Below are 14140 nucleotides of genomic sequence, written 5' to 3'. Positions count from 1 at the left end.
AAAAAGAGTGCCATGTACAATTAGTCATTGTAAATGGCAAGTACACAAAACAGGATAAGTTCTTGGCCATGCCACAATTTAAACCCAACAACACTGGTCAGTTTGGAGCAGAAGGTGGCATTCATTGCTAGTCCTACTCAGAGCGTAGCCACTGAAATTAATGGACAATACTAACTAAGGTTCATTCATTTCAATGGTTCTACTATTTGAGTATAACTTAGTTGGACACAGTTTCTTATTAATTATAAAACACTTAATGCCAAAATAGGATTCTAAGTGGTTATCAGCACAAGACACCAGAGCTGAGTGCTGGACTTTGACTGGAGAGCTCCAAGGTTAAACACCATGAAGCTGACCTTGGGCTTCTCTCGTTCAGACTAACCTAACTCACATCCATATGCAGTGGGATACAAATGTGAACATTATCAACAAATAATGCAAAATGAACTGGTATGTATTTCCAGGCAAAGGATCCTATATTTGCATGTAGCTTACCTGTACTTGCATGTAGAGGTGGGCTTCTTGCCTCTCCTTTCTCTTCTGAGCCTCTATTCTTTTTTCTTCTTGCAGCCGTTCTACTAGTTGCTGAGGAATATCATGATCAGTGACTGCTTGCAAAACCTCACCTAGAACATATGAAGTGTGACAATTATTGCGCCTTTTCAAATACTGTCATCCAAACAAAAGCAGCAAGCACGATGAAAACCCTGATTTTTTGATATGTAATATTCATGCAAACATTATCCTTCCTGCACCCCACTGCTTTGCATGCATACAGACTTGGGAGTTTCATTGTGAATGTCTGCTGTATGTTTTGAAAGATGATCCCTAGTGCTACCCAGAACTGAAGAAAAGATACGTACTTAATTTTGACTCCCTGATATAAACCAACATATACGCATTGGTACAGTGCCGTACAGATAGGTCATCATCGTGGCCTCCATAGTTATGCTCAATTGCTTCTTCTTTTGTACATCTAGATACAACGTCATCATCAAATTTACACCACTGTAAAGGAAAACAAACAAACAAGATTTGACAGAGTTAAGCATCATATGTATAATTTAACCTAAAATGACTTTAAAAATTGCATATCTATCTTCTTGGAAGAACATGATATTGATTTGGATGCAATATTAAAAACTGACAGTACAAAAAATGAACTATTAAAATAGTCATTCAAATTACAAAACTTTCATGAAACCTCAGTCAACCTTAAATCTTAATTAAGAGAAATCAGCTTATATGTGATGTGGTCCAGTCAAGAGAGCTGGCCTTGCTTCTGTCGGACAGTAAAGTCTCCTTCCTAGCTCAAGTTTCCCACTTTTAAAATGGTAAATGTGGCATACCTCACAGAACTGGTCAAATGGAAAACAAAACAGTTAAAGTTTTCTTTAAATGAGAAATATAAGTTAATGTGCCATCTTACATCAAAAGCCATCATTGTTTTCTCCAAAGTACTAAGCTGCAATTTCCCCCAAATCACCCCCAGAAGCATAGCTTTAAGTTGAATTTAATGAAGCAGAAGAGAAATATAACTTGAGATTCTAAAAACACAAATTTAAGTAGCGTTTCTTTCACTGTGGTTCTTCAGCTGATACACAGAACGCAGGTGGGTGATATGAAGTCTAAAAAATGCTAGGCTGGGCTTCCTTTAGCTGACTTGCTGGTACATAAATATGCCTTCAAGATTAACTTCGTATTGCAACAAGCATAACCCTGGTCCTCCTCTCAGCTTACTGCAATCAAATGCTACCAATGTGCAGTTAGTTATCTTAAAGAGGAAATGGGGGAACTTGTGGCTCCAGGTGTTGTTGGACTCCAACTCCTATAAGCTTCAGTTATCAGGGATGATGGGAGTTTGAGTCCAGTTGTATCTGGAGAGAAACAGGTTCCCCATTCCTGTCCTAAAGCTCCAGACCAATCTTATTTCTATATTAGTCATAGGCCGTACCAGAATACAAAACGCAGTAAGCAGTATTTTCTGGAGAGAGGTAAGTGTGGAAGCAAAATGCTCAGGCATACACAGAGATTTTGCAGTTTCCCACTGTCTTTGACAGCGCAACCTCCCTGCCCAAAGATAAGGGGCCCTCCAGAGTAACACGCTATGAGGCAGGAGGGGCCACCAGCAGAAGTAAAGGTGAGCCAACCATGCCATGTATTTGTGGAACTTGGCCTGTACATTTTCTCTGGAGTAGGCTCTCCTTCTTAGAAGCCTATATTGTAACAAAAACCTTAAGCTAAGGTTTCAAAGTTGCTTTATTAAAGGATTTTCAGCAGGCTTTTAAAAGGATACTACAATATCTTCATGGAGCTATACTTAAAAGGTTGGCTGTTTTTCCATTACTTACTTTTCCATCCCCTTTAGGGTTCAAGTAAACGACATAATGTCCACCATGGTTATCTCCACTGTGAACTAGCACTGCATGAAGTATGTAGTTTGCAGCATCCTTAGGGTCTGTTTTTTGCAAAAATTCATCAAGAGGCAGCTGATCTGGAAACTCAAACCTGTTTTTCATTTTTGAAAAAAAAAGAGTGTGTTACATGTGGCTATTTTTTATTTTTAGAAATAACTATTTTTGTGAATGAATGCTGACAAACAACTCTTGGAACAAGAAAAGGTTGAAAAATTGTAAGTACATCGTCTCTGACATCAATTGCACTGACTGGGCTCATAGGTGCTACATTTCACTGGCACAAAACTTTCTGCAATCAAAGGAAGAATCCTATGGGCTGCTGCCAAAGGTCATGGTTCAAGGAGTAGTTTCGTAGGTTCTGAGACTAGACTCTTGTTTCCAATAACTGCATGCAAAGATGGAGTGGAGAACCAAGAGCAGATGAATGACTTTTTATTCAGCGTTGCAAAAATGCATAGACACAATGCTGCAGGGATGTTTCCCCACAGTGGCTCTAATTCCGTGTCCATTTGTGCTGATTTCTGCCCCGTCCCAACCTTTAGCTGTTACTGTATTAGCTTCTGCTAGCGTTGCAACAGCTAAAGCAGCAGCCTGTAGAAGGCATGCAGAGTGAAGCTGAATATCTTTACCCCATTTGACAAAGGTGAGAAAGACAGGTGTAGGAAGATGTTTTATACCAAAACAAGCAAGTCCATCAAAAAAAATTTTTTCCTTCCAGTAGCACCTTAAAGACCAACTAAGTTAGTTCTTGGTATGAGCTTTCGTGTGCATGCACACTTCTTCATCTGAAGAAGTGTGCATGCACACGAAAGCTCATACCAAGAACTAACTTAGTTGGTCTTTAAGATGCTACTGGAAGGAAAAAAAATTTTTTGTTTTGACTATGGCAGACCAACACGGCTACCTATCTGTAACAAGTCCATCAAGTTCACTATTACATATTGGGGGGGGAGTGTCTAAGTTGTGGCCCTCCAGATGAGGTTGGATTCCAGTTCCCTGTAGCTAGCATGACTAATGACCAGGGATGATGTGAGCTGGGAGTCAAGCAACATTTGGAGGCTCACAGGTTCCCCAACCCTGGTATATAGTGACTTGCAGCAGCTCTTTAAGGTTTCAGACAAAGGAGCTTTCCAGCCCTACCTAGAAATGCCAAGGATTGAGCTTTGGGCCCTCAGCATGCAAAACATGTATGCTGCCACTCAGCTATCTCTCTTCATAAAACATGGAGGGGCACAAGATGGCAAGACACACCTTGTGCCAGCACTGGGAGTCCTCAACTCATTCTAGACCTATCTATGTATGTGTAACTATGAACAGAATTGCGGCTGACATATTCCATCTGAAACCGGTAGTTTCATAACATCAGTGCAAATATCACTGTGCACTATATAACATCTATGTGTTGTACTTATGCATTGTTCTTGATTTAAGTTCTCCTCAAAGTAGACCAGTTTACGTTCATGGGCCTCAGTTAGTCATGTCCACTAATTTCCATGTGTCCAAGTGTTGTACACAACAGGAATTTGGACAAAATGCTGGGCAAAAAGGATTTATCTCCATGCTTCCTGAAGATAAATCCTTTTACACACAATGATTAGATTACAATCAATGATTAACAAGACTGCAAAATTAAGTCAGTGTTCTGGAATCATCATTACCTTGGGCTGTGTGTTGCTGCTGTTCTTTGGCTTTTCAGAATAAATTTTAAATGTGGCAAGCTAGAATTCTGATAAGGATTTAGCATTTCCAGGTATCTAATTTTTGGCTTTAATACAACACAATATTGATTACCTATCATTTATCTTGATGTTCTGGTCAGTCTGGGGATCATACATGAACCTCATGAGCTGTAGATGCAACACTGGTGGCAGCGTTAAGAACTTTACACCTTTTTCTGCCTCCTGCATGTTAAAGGAAGAAACATCTGCATTAACGGTGGAATTGACATCACTCTCTGAAACAATAATTTTACTTACAGAACTGAGGTTACCAACGTGACACTTAGCATGCAGGACTATCCTGAAAACGTTTGTTATCACACAGATGAGGAGTAGCATACCTGCAAACCATGTTCTCCTGCATCGTATTTATTATCCCCATCCAGCTGTTCCACGGCAACATAATCAATGAAGGACTCAAATACTGAAAAAGAGAAGGGGTATAAAGAAAGGAGGTGTTACCAATCACACACAGAGGCTCCATGAGAAATACCACATTCAAGAACCCAGCACAGTCCCCAGACCCTAGTTGTACAGTGACACTAGTGCAGGTTAAAGAAAATTAAGATCCAGGATGAACAGCCCTGCTCAACTCTGTATCTGCCACAATCAGCCAGTGGAAGCCAGACCTATCCAGGCATTAGTAACTGGAAAAAATCTCAGCCAGGAGCCTTGGTTGCAGACTCATACCCTGCTCATGTGGGGAGACTATTAACATGGGCAAGAGAAAGGCTGCATTAACTGAATTGGTACAACCTGGTTCAGGTGTCAACATATCCCCAAGGAAAAATGAGTGTAGCAAACATGCTTGTCAGGTTGAAAAGTTCTAGAGAATCAGACATTTAGAAGTTACCCAGATGCCACTGTCCAGTCCCATGCCTCGCAGCAGAGACTAGGTGCACCAGCACAAAAGGTGCTTGTAGGGCAATAGATTCAACCAAGCCAAAGCCCAGAGGGAAGGGGAATGCCCCTCAGGTTCTTTGAACTTGATGCTTTTGGGGGGTGGGTTAGGGTTGATTCTCAAGAAGACAATATATAGCAGGCACTGAATATCTCAGGGAAAAAGGGCTTATCTAAATCACATGGATTTATAAACTATATACTTACTGCTTTTCTTTCCCTTTATACTTAGCTGAATGTCGTAATAATCCTCTATTCGTTCAGAACGATAGTCTACGTGTTTGCACTGGATATAAGACTGTGAACAAAAATAGGGTAAAGAGATATCAGTGCATACCAACAACAAAAGTAGCACACACAAACAGTGTCTCAAAGTTAGCTTTTAAACCAAATACATACCACCATTTTCCCCCTGAATAATTTAGGGATAGTGCCTTCTACACAGGTGCCTTTCATTTTATTTTCAACATTATCAAGCAACTGAAATAAAGCAGAAAGTTTGCATTGGAAACACACATCTATTTAATTTATATACCCTTTAAAAGAAGCTGGGTGGGGCATGGGGGCTCCCATTGCTCTCCCATCCAGATCTGGCCCACCTCCCCTCAGTTCCAGCAACACTGCAACATTTATTTTATTTTGTTCCATTTCTGTTCCATCCATCCATCAGGTCATGACTCCCAGGGCGGGTTACAACACGACCAAAAAACACCATGACATACAAAAATAATACAAATATAGCAATTAAAACATGAATTAAAATCCAACTGACTTGTTCACAGAGCAGCGAGTTAATAACTCAGATATAGCTAATTGGGAGTAAAACAAAATCCTTAAAAATTCTGGGTACAACTTTAACTGGTGCTGAAAGGTCAACAGCACTGGCATTTGTTGCACTATGGAAGGTAGGGGTTCTGTAATTGAGGTGCCACATCTTGGAACTTTTTATTTCACCCAGTGATAGGCTGGGCCTCTGCTACAGTTCTTAAACACAGGCTGGTTGCAATAGGGAAAAGTGTTCCTTCGGGTACTTGGGATCCTAAGTCATTTAAATCTTTATATACAAACACACTGAATTGTGCTCTGTAGCATACAGGCAACAAATCAAGGATGTCAGAATTGGTATTATGAGATACCTGCTGGCTATGCCAGTCAAAATTCTGGCAGCCATATTATGCTCTAACTGCAGCTTCCAAGCAGTCTTCAATGGTAGCCTTAGGTAAACCTCACTGCCGTCATCCAGAGCTGTTCTAGCCAGCAACAACTGTATCCCAATATAGGGTCTCTGCGCCACTGAAGCCAAAGGCAGATCTAGAGCCAAGAGTGCCCCCAAGCTATGAACCTGTCCCTTCAAAGGGAGAAGAATCCCACCCAAGACAGGCTATCCACTTAATTCCAAGACTGGAGGAACCACCAATCCACAGTGTTACCCAAGTGGGATTTCAACTTCAGTGTACTGGTCCTCATCCAGGCCATTACTGCCTCCAAACTACAGTGCTTTCAGATCACCCTCTCAACACTTCAAGCTACTTCTGCTTTCCTAACAGAAAATTATTTGTTTAGTTTTAATTCTAGCTAAAGGTCCTGAATAAAGGTCCTGGGTGGCACTTTCTTAACACAGAAATATAAAGAGACCCTACTTAGAGGAGTTCTAAAAGTTAAGGTTTTCCCCGTCAGATATTCCTCCTCTATGTGCAGGAAACACAACTCTGCACATATAGGGCAGGACACTAATAATGTCTACACAAATTCCAGGGCTGAGATTTCAACAATTAAATTAAATTTGATCACTGGCTCTAACTAAACCTGGAGTATAAGTAAAAGATGATTTAGGGTGCAATCTAGCAAGAAGCAATTTTGCACAGTCTAATCAAACCAGGAGATATTCTGCAACTTCAGTTCATTTCAGTGGGGCTTGTGTGGAACAGCCTCCCTCTGGATTACCCTGTGAGTGACATGATATGCATAACTGCAACAAAACTGTATGCTAATCTTGAACAGAAAAAGGGGAAATACATACCACTCGACATAGTTCCTGAACGTCATGTTGCATGAAGCTGTCTAACGTCTCCCATCTTTATTAAATAGTGGGGAAAAAGGCACTTATAAAATGGCCACATTGGAAAACAATTGTGAAGTTATTAAAAATATACCTCGTGCCGTACACCAACAAAAAGCCCAGCTAAGAAAGACTGTGCAACCTTTGAAATCCCAGAATGAACCATTCTCATCATGTGTGGACACGTAAGTGCATAAAGCATGAGCAGAAAACCTGCGACCTAGATCACGCCTACCATTTCAAATGGCCTGCCACTCCATATCTTGCTCATTACAGAACCGGGCTTGGTGCAGTTTCCTCTCTTCGCATCTCAGTGCTTGTGTGTGTGTGTGTGTGTGTGTGTGTAGTGCATCTGCATATATCTCAAGCAAGCCCAGTACTGCAGTGGGGAGATTGCCTAATAGCTAATGCAGCCCTTGGGCTTAAAGGCTTAGCACAACTGGCACAAACTTTTCTTTCAAAGAAAAATTGATCCTGATTTCCCTGTGAAAAATCACCTGACTGTTGGTGGGAGAGCACTTCCAAACAGGCTTGCGCCATAAGAGGTATGCATTGAAACCGGGGCTCCCCATTCTGAACCACCACCACCCATTTTAGCAAGGGGTTTCAATGCAAACTGTTTTGCACTAATGGGGCAATCCCCTTTGAAGGCACACTGGCGCTGACTGGTACTGGGAGCGCACCTTCAAAGGAGGTTGCTGTAACTGCCTAGTAATCTACTTCAAACATCAAAAGGTGTTTATCGCCTGACATCAGTATGACATCAGGAGACTGACAGGTGGGTGGGTGTTCCCACCCAGTTGTCATAAACTTGACCTTGGGTGTGGAGGAGGCTCACGGATCTGGCATGCCAGCCAGATCCAGTTCCCCACTCCTGCCTGGTCCACCCCAACAGGGAGCATCTCTCCAGGGTGTCAGTCAGAGAGTCTTCTCAATTACAATGGTTTTCCTAAACTCTAAGTTGGCTAGAGATCTTCTGTTACTGGGCAGCATATAAAGAGTATGAACCACCTCTTGAGATACTTTTAACTGCAGGTGCCAAGGGCAGAACTTGAGGGCTTCAGTGTTCTACCACTGGGCTATGATCCCTCCCCATAGATTCCTGACAAAATGGTGGGCAAAATGCACATGGAAGGGTTTGCTATACTAAAAGGATCCGTTGAGGCATGCAAACAATGGCAGGATCCCCTTCAGCAAGAGCCTGTCAGGAACAGAGGGCTTCACCACAATTAACATACTCAGTCTTGGTTCATTTAACAGATGGTCAAAGCCACTTCTGAGAAGAAGTAGGCTGAGAATCTTTGGTTAAGAAACTGGCCAGCCATGAAGAGCCATCTGATATATTGGCAGCACTTACCCAAAGGATTTTGTCAGCTTCTTAGTTCCTACTGGTTTGTCGCTATGCTGAAGCTCATAGAACACCCTCTGCAATGCTAAAGGAACACTTTTTGATGAGTCATCTCCTTCTGTGGGCATCATGTACACAGCCTAAAAAAGAAACCAATTTAATTAGGACTACAGAAAAGGGTCTCATAGCTCACATGGTTGTATTTATTAATCCATTTCATCGTGATCAAAAATCTGTCAGACAGGCCAACATCAGTAAAACTTATTTGAATAATCTGCCCATGTACTCTGCTGACACTAAAGGGAAGGGGAAGGCCCTGCAATATCCAGCAGTTTCATCATATTGCTTACAGTGGAACAGTTGCTCAAATCAGACTGACAGCTTAATTTTCAAGATGCCCAAACTATTGCTGCATCACAGCAAGCTAACTGCTATCCTACATTCTTGTTGGGCCTTGGCATTTGATGCTTATTTAAATGAACCTTCCATTATGACATTGCACCAGATTATTTGGAGGGAGGGGTGTCCCTGAAAAAGAGTGCCTTTAGTATTCTCTTCTCTTCCCCCCCCCCAATCCTTTCCAAACATATCTGAAATTTGTCATGCCCAGAACTCCAGATGTGTCAGAGAGCAATTCTGACACAGAGGTGACCACTATACAGCACAACTCTCCCTCAGGGATGGCATGGACCCCAAGCTAGCCTGAGGAAGAACAATCTGCAGGAAGAATTAATCTTGGCACCAGATTAACCCTCTGAAAATTACAGGTGAGTTCAGACCTCTCAAACAAGGAACCAGAATGCACAGCCTCATCATATCTCCACAGGTGAACTCTCACCTGTAAAGTTCTGAGGAGAGGAGAGGAAATTTAACTGAAGACCATCAAGTGATGCTGGAGTGCAAGGCACCAAGCTGGGCAGATAAGGGTAGGCTGGTCTTGGTCAACACTTGGCAGGACGGCTTTACTATTTTTGCACCCATCTCAGTTCAGACCCTTATCAGATCAATTTACAGTGAGAGTGGGAGCATGTAATGGGAACTGTCCTAGGTCCTGTCCTGCCTGACTCTAATCAATCTGCTACCAGACACACAACACAGTAAAGTTTCCTCTAAATCATGTTCAGCACCTTGCAGAACTGGAATTATGCACAACAGCACAATTTTTATTGCTGTATTGTCTCAATTCAATACACACATCCAACATCTTGGGCATTTCCCTACACCAGGGAAATATTCCAGCTCCCAATGATGGAGGTTCAAGTACCCGAGGATCCAGCTACATATCGGACTGTATAAATCTAGGGAAACATTTGCCATAGATAATACTGCATCGCTCTTAGCTAGGGCTAAGAGAATGCATAATTAAAATTTCAAGACTAGGTATTTTCACATTGCAGAAAACAGACGCAATCTTCTAGTCATTGAGGAGACATTCTCACCTGGCTCAGTACAAGGCAGCTTCCTATGTTCCTGAAGGGAAGGGCAGTGGCTCAGTAATGGAGCACCTGCTTTACACATAGAAGGTCGCAGGTTCAATCCTCGGCATCTCCAGGAAGAACTGGGAAAAACTGCCTGGAATCCTGGAGAGCCACTGCCAGCTAGTGTTGACCATGCTAAGTTAAATGGTCTGAGCTGGTATGAGGCAGCTTCCTACGTGACTGACAGTATGCCCATTTAAAAGCATGCAAGAAAGGGGTCAGATGGGTTTTACTTATCTGTTAATCGCCAGAAAGAGGGAGGAAACATACACCAATTCAATTCTCAGATTACATTCAACTGGGAAGGACTGAGAACACCAGTGAATTTAGACAAAGGGCCCTAAAGGGATTAAAATGTGACATGGCAAAAGGCTGCATTGTGTGGGTGACTTAATCGAAGAGCAGGGGAATAGTTCCAACTATTCACTGGTGACACAGGAGTGAGGGAGAAAACTAAAAACACAGAATGCACAAGAGAGGGAATTAGGAGAGCAGCTTGTGTAGAAAAGTCTGAAAAGGAGACTAATGCAATCCAAGGCTGTGCAGAAAATGTTGTCATCACAAGGGCCATGTTATGCTGCTAAACTCCCTTGGAAGGACTGCATCCCGAAAGAATTAAATGCAATAAATAAACAGTACACTTAATGGCTAGAGACTGTACTAAGTATTTTGGAAATGTGTGTTTGATATGCATTTGGACCCTGCTTATTTTAACCAAAGTTCGCATGAAGGTTTCTGAGATCAAGGAGCAGGGTTGGCTGCTCAAGGCGGCAAAATTAACCTTTCAATACTATCCTGATTTTAACCACTGACTCGAAAACTGCACAGTCTCTTTGGTTTCTTAGAACAACAAACAACACTGGGTTAAAGGCTGCTAGTGACAAATGAGTAGACCACAAGAAAGGAAAGTAGAACTCTGGGGGATTAATACAAGATTAGGATGAGGAGAGACTAAGAACAGGAATAGCAAGGCATATTACAAGCACGTAAAAGAAAAAAAATAGAAATACACCCTTGAAGAATGAAGACAAGCAGTCAATAAAAGGGAATCAAATAGGAAACTTACGGGCCAGGATCACTGGTATATCTAGCTATGTGTTGTCTACACTTACTGGCAGTGGCTTTCCAGGATTTCATACTGGGAACATTCCCAGTCCTACCTAGAGATGGTGAGGATTCAACCTGGGATCATCTGCAAGCAAAACACTCTACCACTAAGCTGTGGTTCCACCTCAATACCTCAGTACAAAGCCTGCTGATATTTCAGCAGGCAAAGTAATATGCCAGGCTGATGTCCCTAGGGAAAAGGGGGAAGGGGCACACCCAGCTAACAAGACAACATCAATGGTAGGAAGTTGAGAAAGTTTTTTTTTAAATGGCTGGTATCAATAGAGACAAAGGAGGCCATAGGAAGAGGAGGGAGATGAAGAGTAGTTCTGAACCCCCTGCTACATAGCGAAATTAAACCACTGAAGTAGAGAGAAGCTGGGAAGTTAACAGGAGTTGAAAAACTTTAAGAGCTGGTTTAGGTGATAAAACAAATCTGCTTCTATAACTAGCAGATTATGAATGGAAATCCTAAACAATACAAAGTAGGCGACTGAATTTAGCATGGTACAAAGAAAGGGTTTGGGGTTGGGGAAGAAAAGCAACTGAAGTCACTGCATAAATGCAAAGTAACAAAATAATTTATTTGGCAGGGTTGTCAAAAAAGGAGGTTCTGAATCTGCAACTTCTCTAGGCAACTTGGACTGTATGTCATTCACAATTTTATATCGGATCAGGGGGAAAAACACAGAATGCATATGGAACTGAGTTTGCAAAGTCTCAATTCTCTCTCTGGGTGGCAAGAGTAAAATTGCCAGGTGAGCTTCAGTATCCTCACACAGCTCTTTGTTAAAAACTTGCTTTTAAAAGAGTTGTGGTCCTCAGTAAACTGGGCCAACATCACACCCTGCAGAACCTAAACCCTTAGTAGAGTTATTATATGGGGCTCAGATTTGGACAGGCACTCACCTTGTATCTATGGAAGCTGTCCAATCAAAGTATTTAAGGCAAATTTTCTCTGTGCCATCCTGTGTCCCAAACGCATCATTGCGCCTAGAGGCTAATCTTCCCTCGGTAGAATTGCAGATCTGGCGTAGGACACTTAACTATTGGCTTCGCGTAAACTCAAATCCCCCCAGTCTAATACCCCTAGGGCTTCAAGATTGTCACAAGAGTGCCTGGACGAAAACTGTCTATCAAAAACTTCACTCTTGCGCTTTATCACCACAACAGCTACTCACTTTGGGTGAGTAAAGAAAACAGTCTAATTTGTCAGCGCCTAAATGATACTGAGTGTCAGAACAACTTGGCCACAATAAGGACATTTTGCCCATGGTATGAATATTTTCCACCTTCCCATTTCGACTCTCTGGCACCCTATCTACATAACCTAGCAATTCTAAAATACAGACGGGCTTTTACTCTTGCAAGATTGAATGTATTGTCCTCGGCTGTACTTGAGGGATGATTCCAACAGATTCCACATGAAAAACACTTGTGTGCCTGTGGAGATGGCAGTACTGAATCGGTTGTGCATGCCCTTCTGGCTTAAACTCTTTATAAAGACTTGAGGAATGAGAATATCACCCCTCTTTTATTGTCCATTCTGAGAAAGGCTACAGTGTCCTTTCTCTTGGCAGATCAAGATGAGCAGGTGACAGCAAAGGCTGCAAGGTTTTTAGCTGGGGCCATCAGAATAAGATCCATTATTTGACTATTGATTCAAAATCCTAAAATGTATTTTATATAATTTTATATAATTATTTCTATTATTTGTATATCGTATTGTTGTTTTATGGCTATGGCTGATGGTTGATGCAAATAAAGATTCATTCATTCACACCCTGCAGAACCCTAAACATGGGTACACAAAGTAGGGACTGATACAAATTGAGAGTGGCAAGGAAAAGCAAAAGTGAGAAAGCAAGAGTTCTTTTCTTTGACCAACCTAAAAGGAAATCATAATCAGGAATGTATTAATATCAGAGAAGCCTCCCTTAGGGAATGACCATAAAAGAACCAGAAAGACAGGAAGAGACAAAAGATACCACTCTTTGCAGTGACAGGTGGTGGTTGTTTGCATAAAAGCCTAAGAAAAGCACATTCATTGCTCAACTAAAACACTGTGACAAGGAAGTTGAATAGCTGGGTGGTGGGGAAGTTACTTAAAAAAAATTAAGCTTATTGCAAGACTATGTATTGAGCAATCAGGTCAAGCGAAAAGCCAAACACTATGCTCGCTACACTCCTGAAGGATCATAGCAGATAGTGCTACTTCCAGAATGAACCACTCATCTCCTAGACACCATAGACATTAGAAATTTGTTAGAATCAGCTGCATGCATAACCCCAGAGTGGGGGGCTGGCCCCATAGAACAAAATACTGGACTAGATAGGCCTTATTCTGATCCAGCAGGGCCCTTTTTTGTAGGCAGAAGGAAGAAAAAGAGAGATAATGGGCACAGACAAGGAGCTGTATCCAGTACTAGTCCTACTCAGAGTAGAGCCACTTAAATTAATGGGCATAACTAACTAAGCTGTATACAACCTGGTGATTTCATGGGGCATTTGATCCACTCTTGCATCAGGCCTCCACTGTACATTTAATGAGAACATGGCTTCATTTAATTCCTATAACCTACAGTAAGCAGCAGCAAGTTTTCTCCTCTTCTTCAAGGACTGCTGGGGTTCTAGAAGAAAACCCTTCGAGTGTCTCTTCATTGCCAAAAAGATCGATGGTACCTCAGGCAGGTTTTGCACACAAGAAGCAGCTGTTCGCAACAGCAATGGAGATAGCTAGTGACTATTACCTTTTGGTAAAATCTCATGCACACATAACCATTGGATAGAATAATGTTCAGATGGATAGGTATCAGCTAGGGTGGGGCATGTAGAATAAATACTGAGGAGTCCGAAGGCACAAGTTACAAAGAAACAGAATGCAGGTGACCTACCAGATGGATTTACATTTAGAGAATGCTTGAAGTTGAGGCTGCCCCGAACTTCAAAACGGCAACTGGCATTTGCTAGCTCAGAGGTTTTCTCTGCCACAAGGATGAACTCCATGGCAACTACCGCCAACTAAGAGATCAAGTTACTCTACCGTTTCCTTCCACTGGCCTGCCATCTCTATCGTCTTCTCTGCTGCCAAGGCTGCTTCCCAGCACCTGGAA

At 41.9% G+C, this 14140-nt stretch overlaps 1 protein-coding gene across 9 annotated transcripts in view; it reads right to left on the bottom strand.

Moving 5' to 3' along the window:
- The window catches only part of USP7 (ubiquitin specific peptidase 7), an 84766-nt gene that overhangs the window by 16167 nt on the left and 54459 nt on the right, over positions 1 to 14140 (bottom strand). For all 9 annotated transcript variants that reach the window (XM_083584799.1, XM_083584803.1, XM_083584796.1 and 6 more), the window contains 9 exons: positions 8452 to 8582; positions 7056 to 7110; positions 5435 to 5515; positions 5243 to 5333; positions 4477 to 4559; positions 4209 to 4318; positions 2352 to 2508; positions 864 to 1008; positions 496 to 626 (listed from right to left, as the gene is read on the bottom strand). In XM_083584799.1, the coding sequence (XP_083440925.1) occupies positions 496 to 626; positions 864 to 1008; positions 2352 to 2508; positions 4209 to 4318; positions 4477 to 4559; positions 5243 to 5333; positions 5435 to 5515; positions 7056 to 7110; positions 8452 to 8582 (984 nt within the window). The remainder of the gene's footprint in view (positions 1 to 495; positions 627 to 863; positions 1009 to 2351; positions 2509 to 4208; positions 4319 to 4476; positions 4560 to 5242; positions 5334 to 5434; positions 5516 to 7055; positions 7111 to 8451; positions 8583 to 14140) is intronic.

The sequence above is a fragment of the Podarcis filfolensis genome, assembly GCF_964270895.1.
Source record: "Podarcis filfolensis genome assembly, chromosome: 14".
Classification (NCBI taxonomy): domain Eukaryota; kingdom Metazoa; phylum Chordata; class Lepidosauria; order Squamata; family Lacertidae; genus Podarcis; species Podarcis filfolensis.
This window is presented reverse-complemented; position numbering and strand designations above follow the sequence as displayed.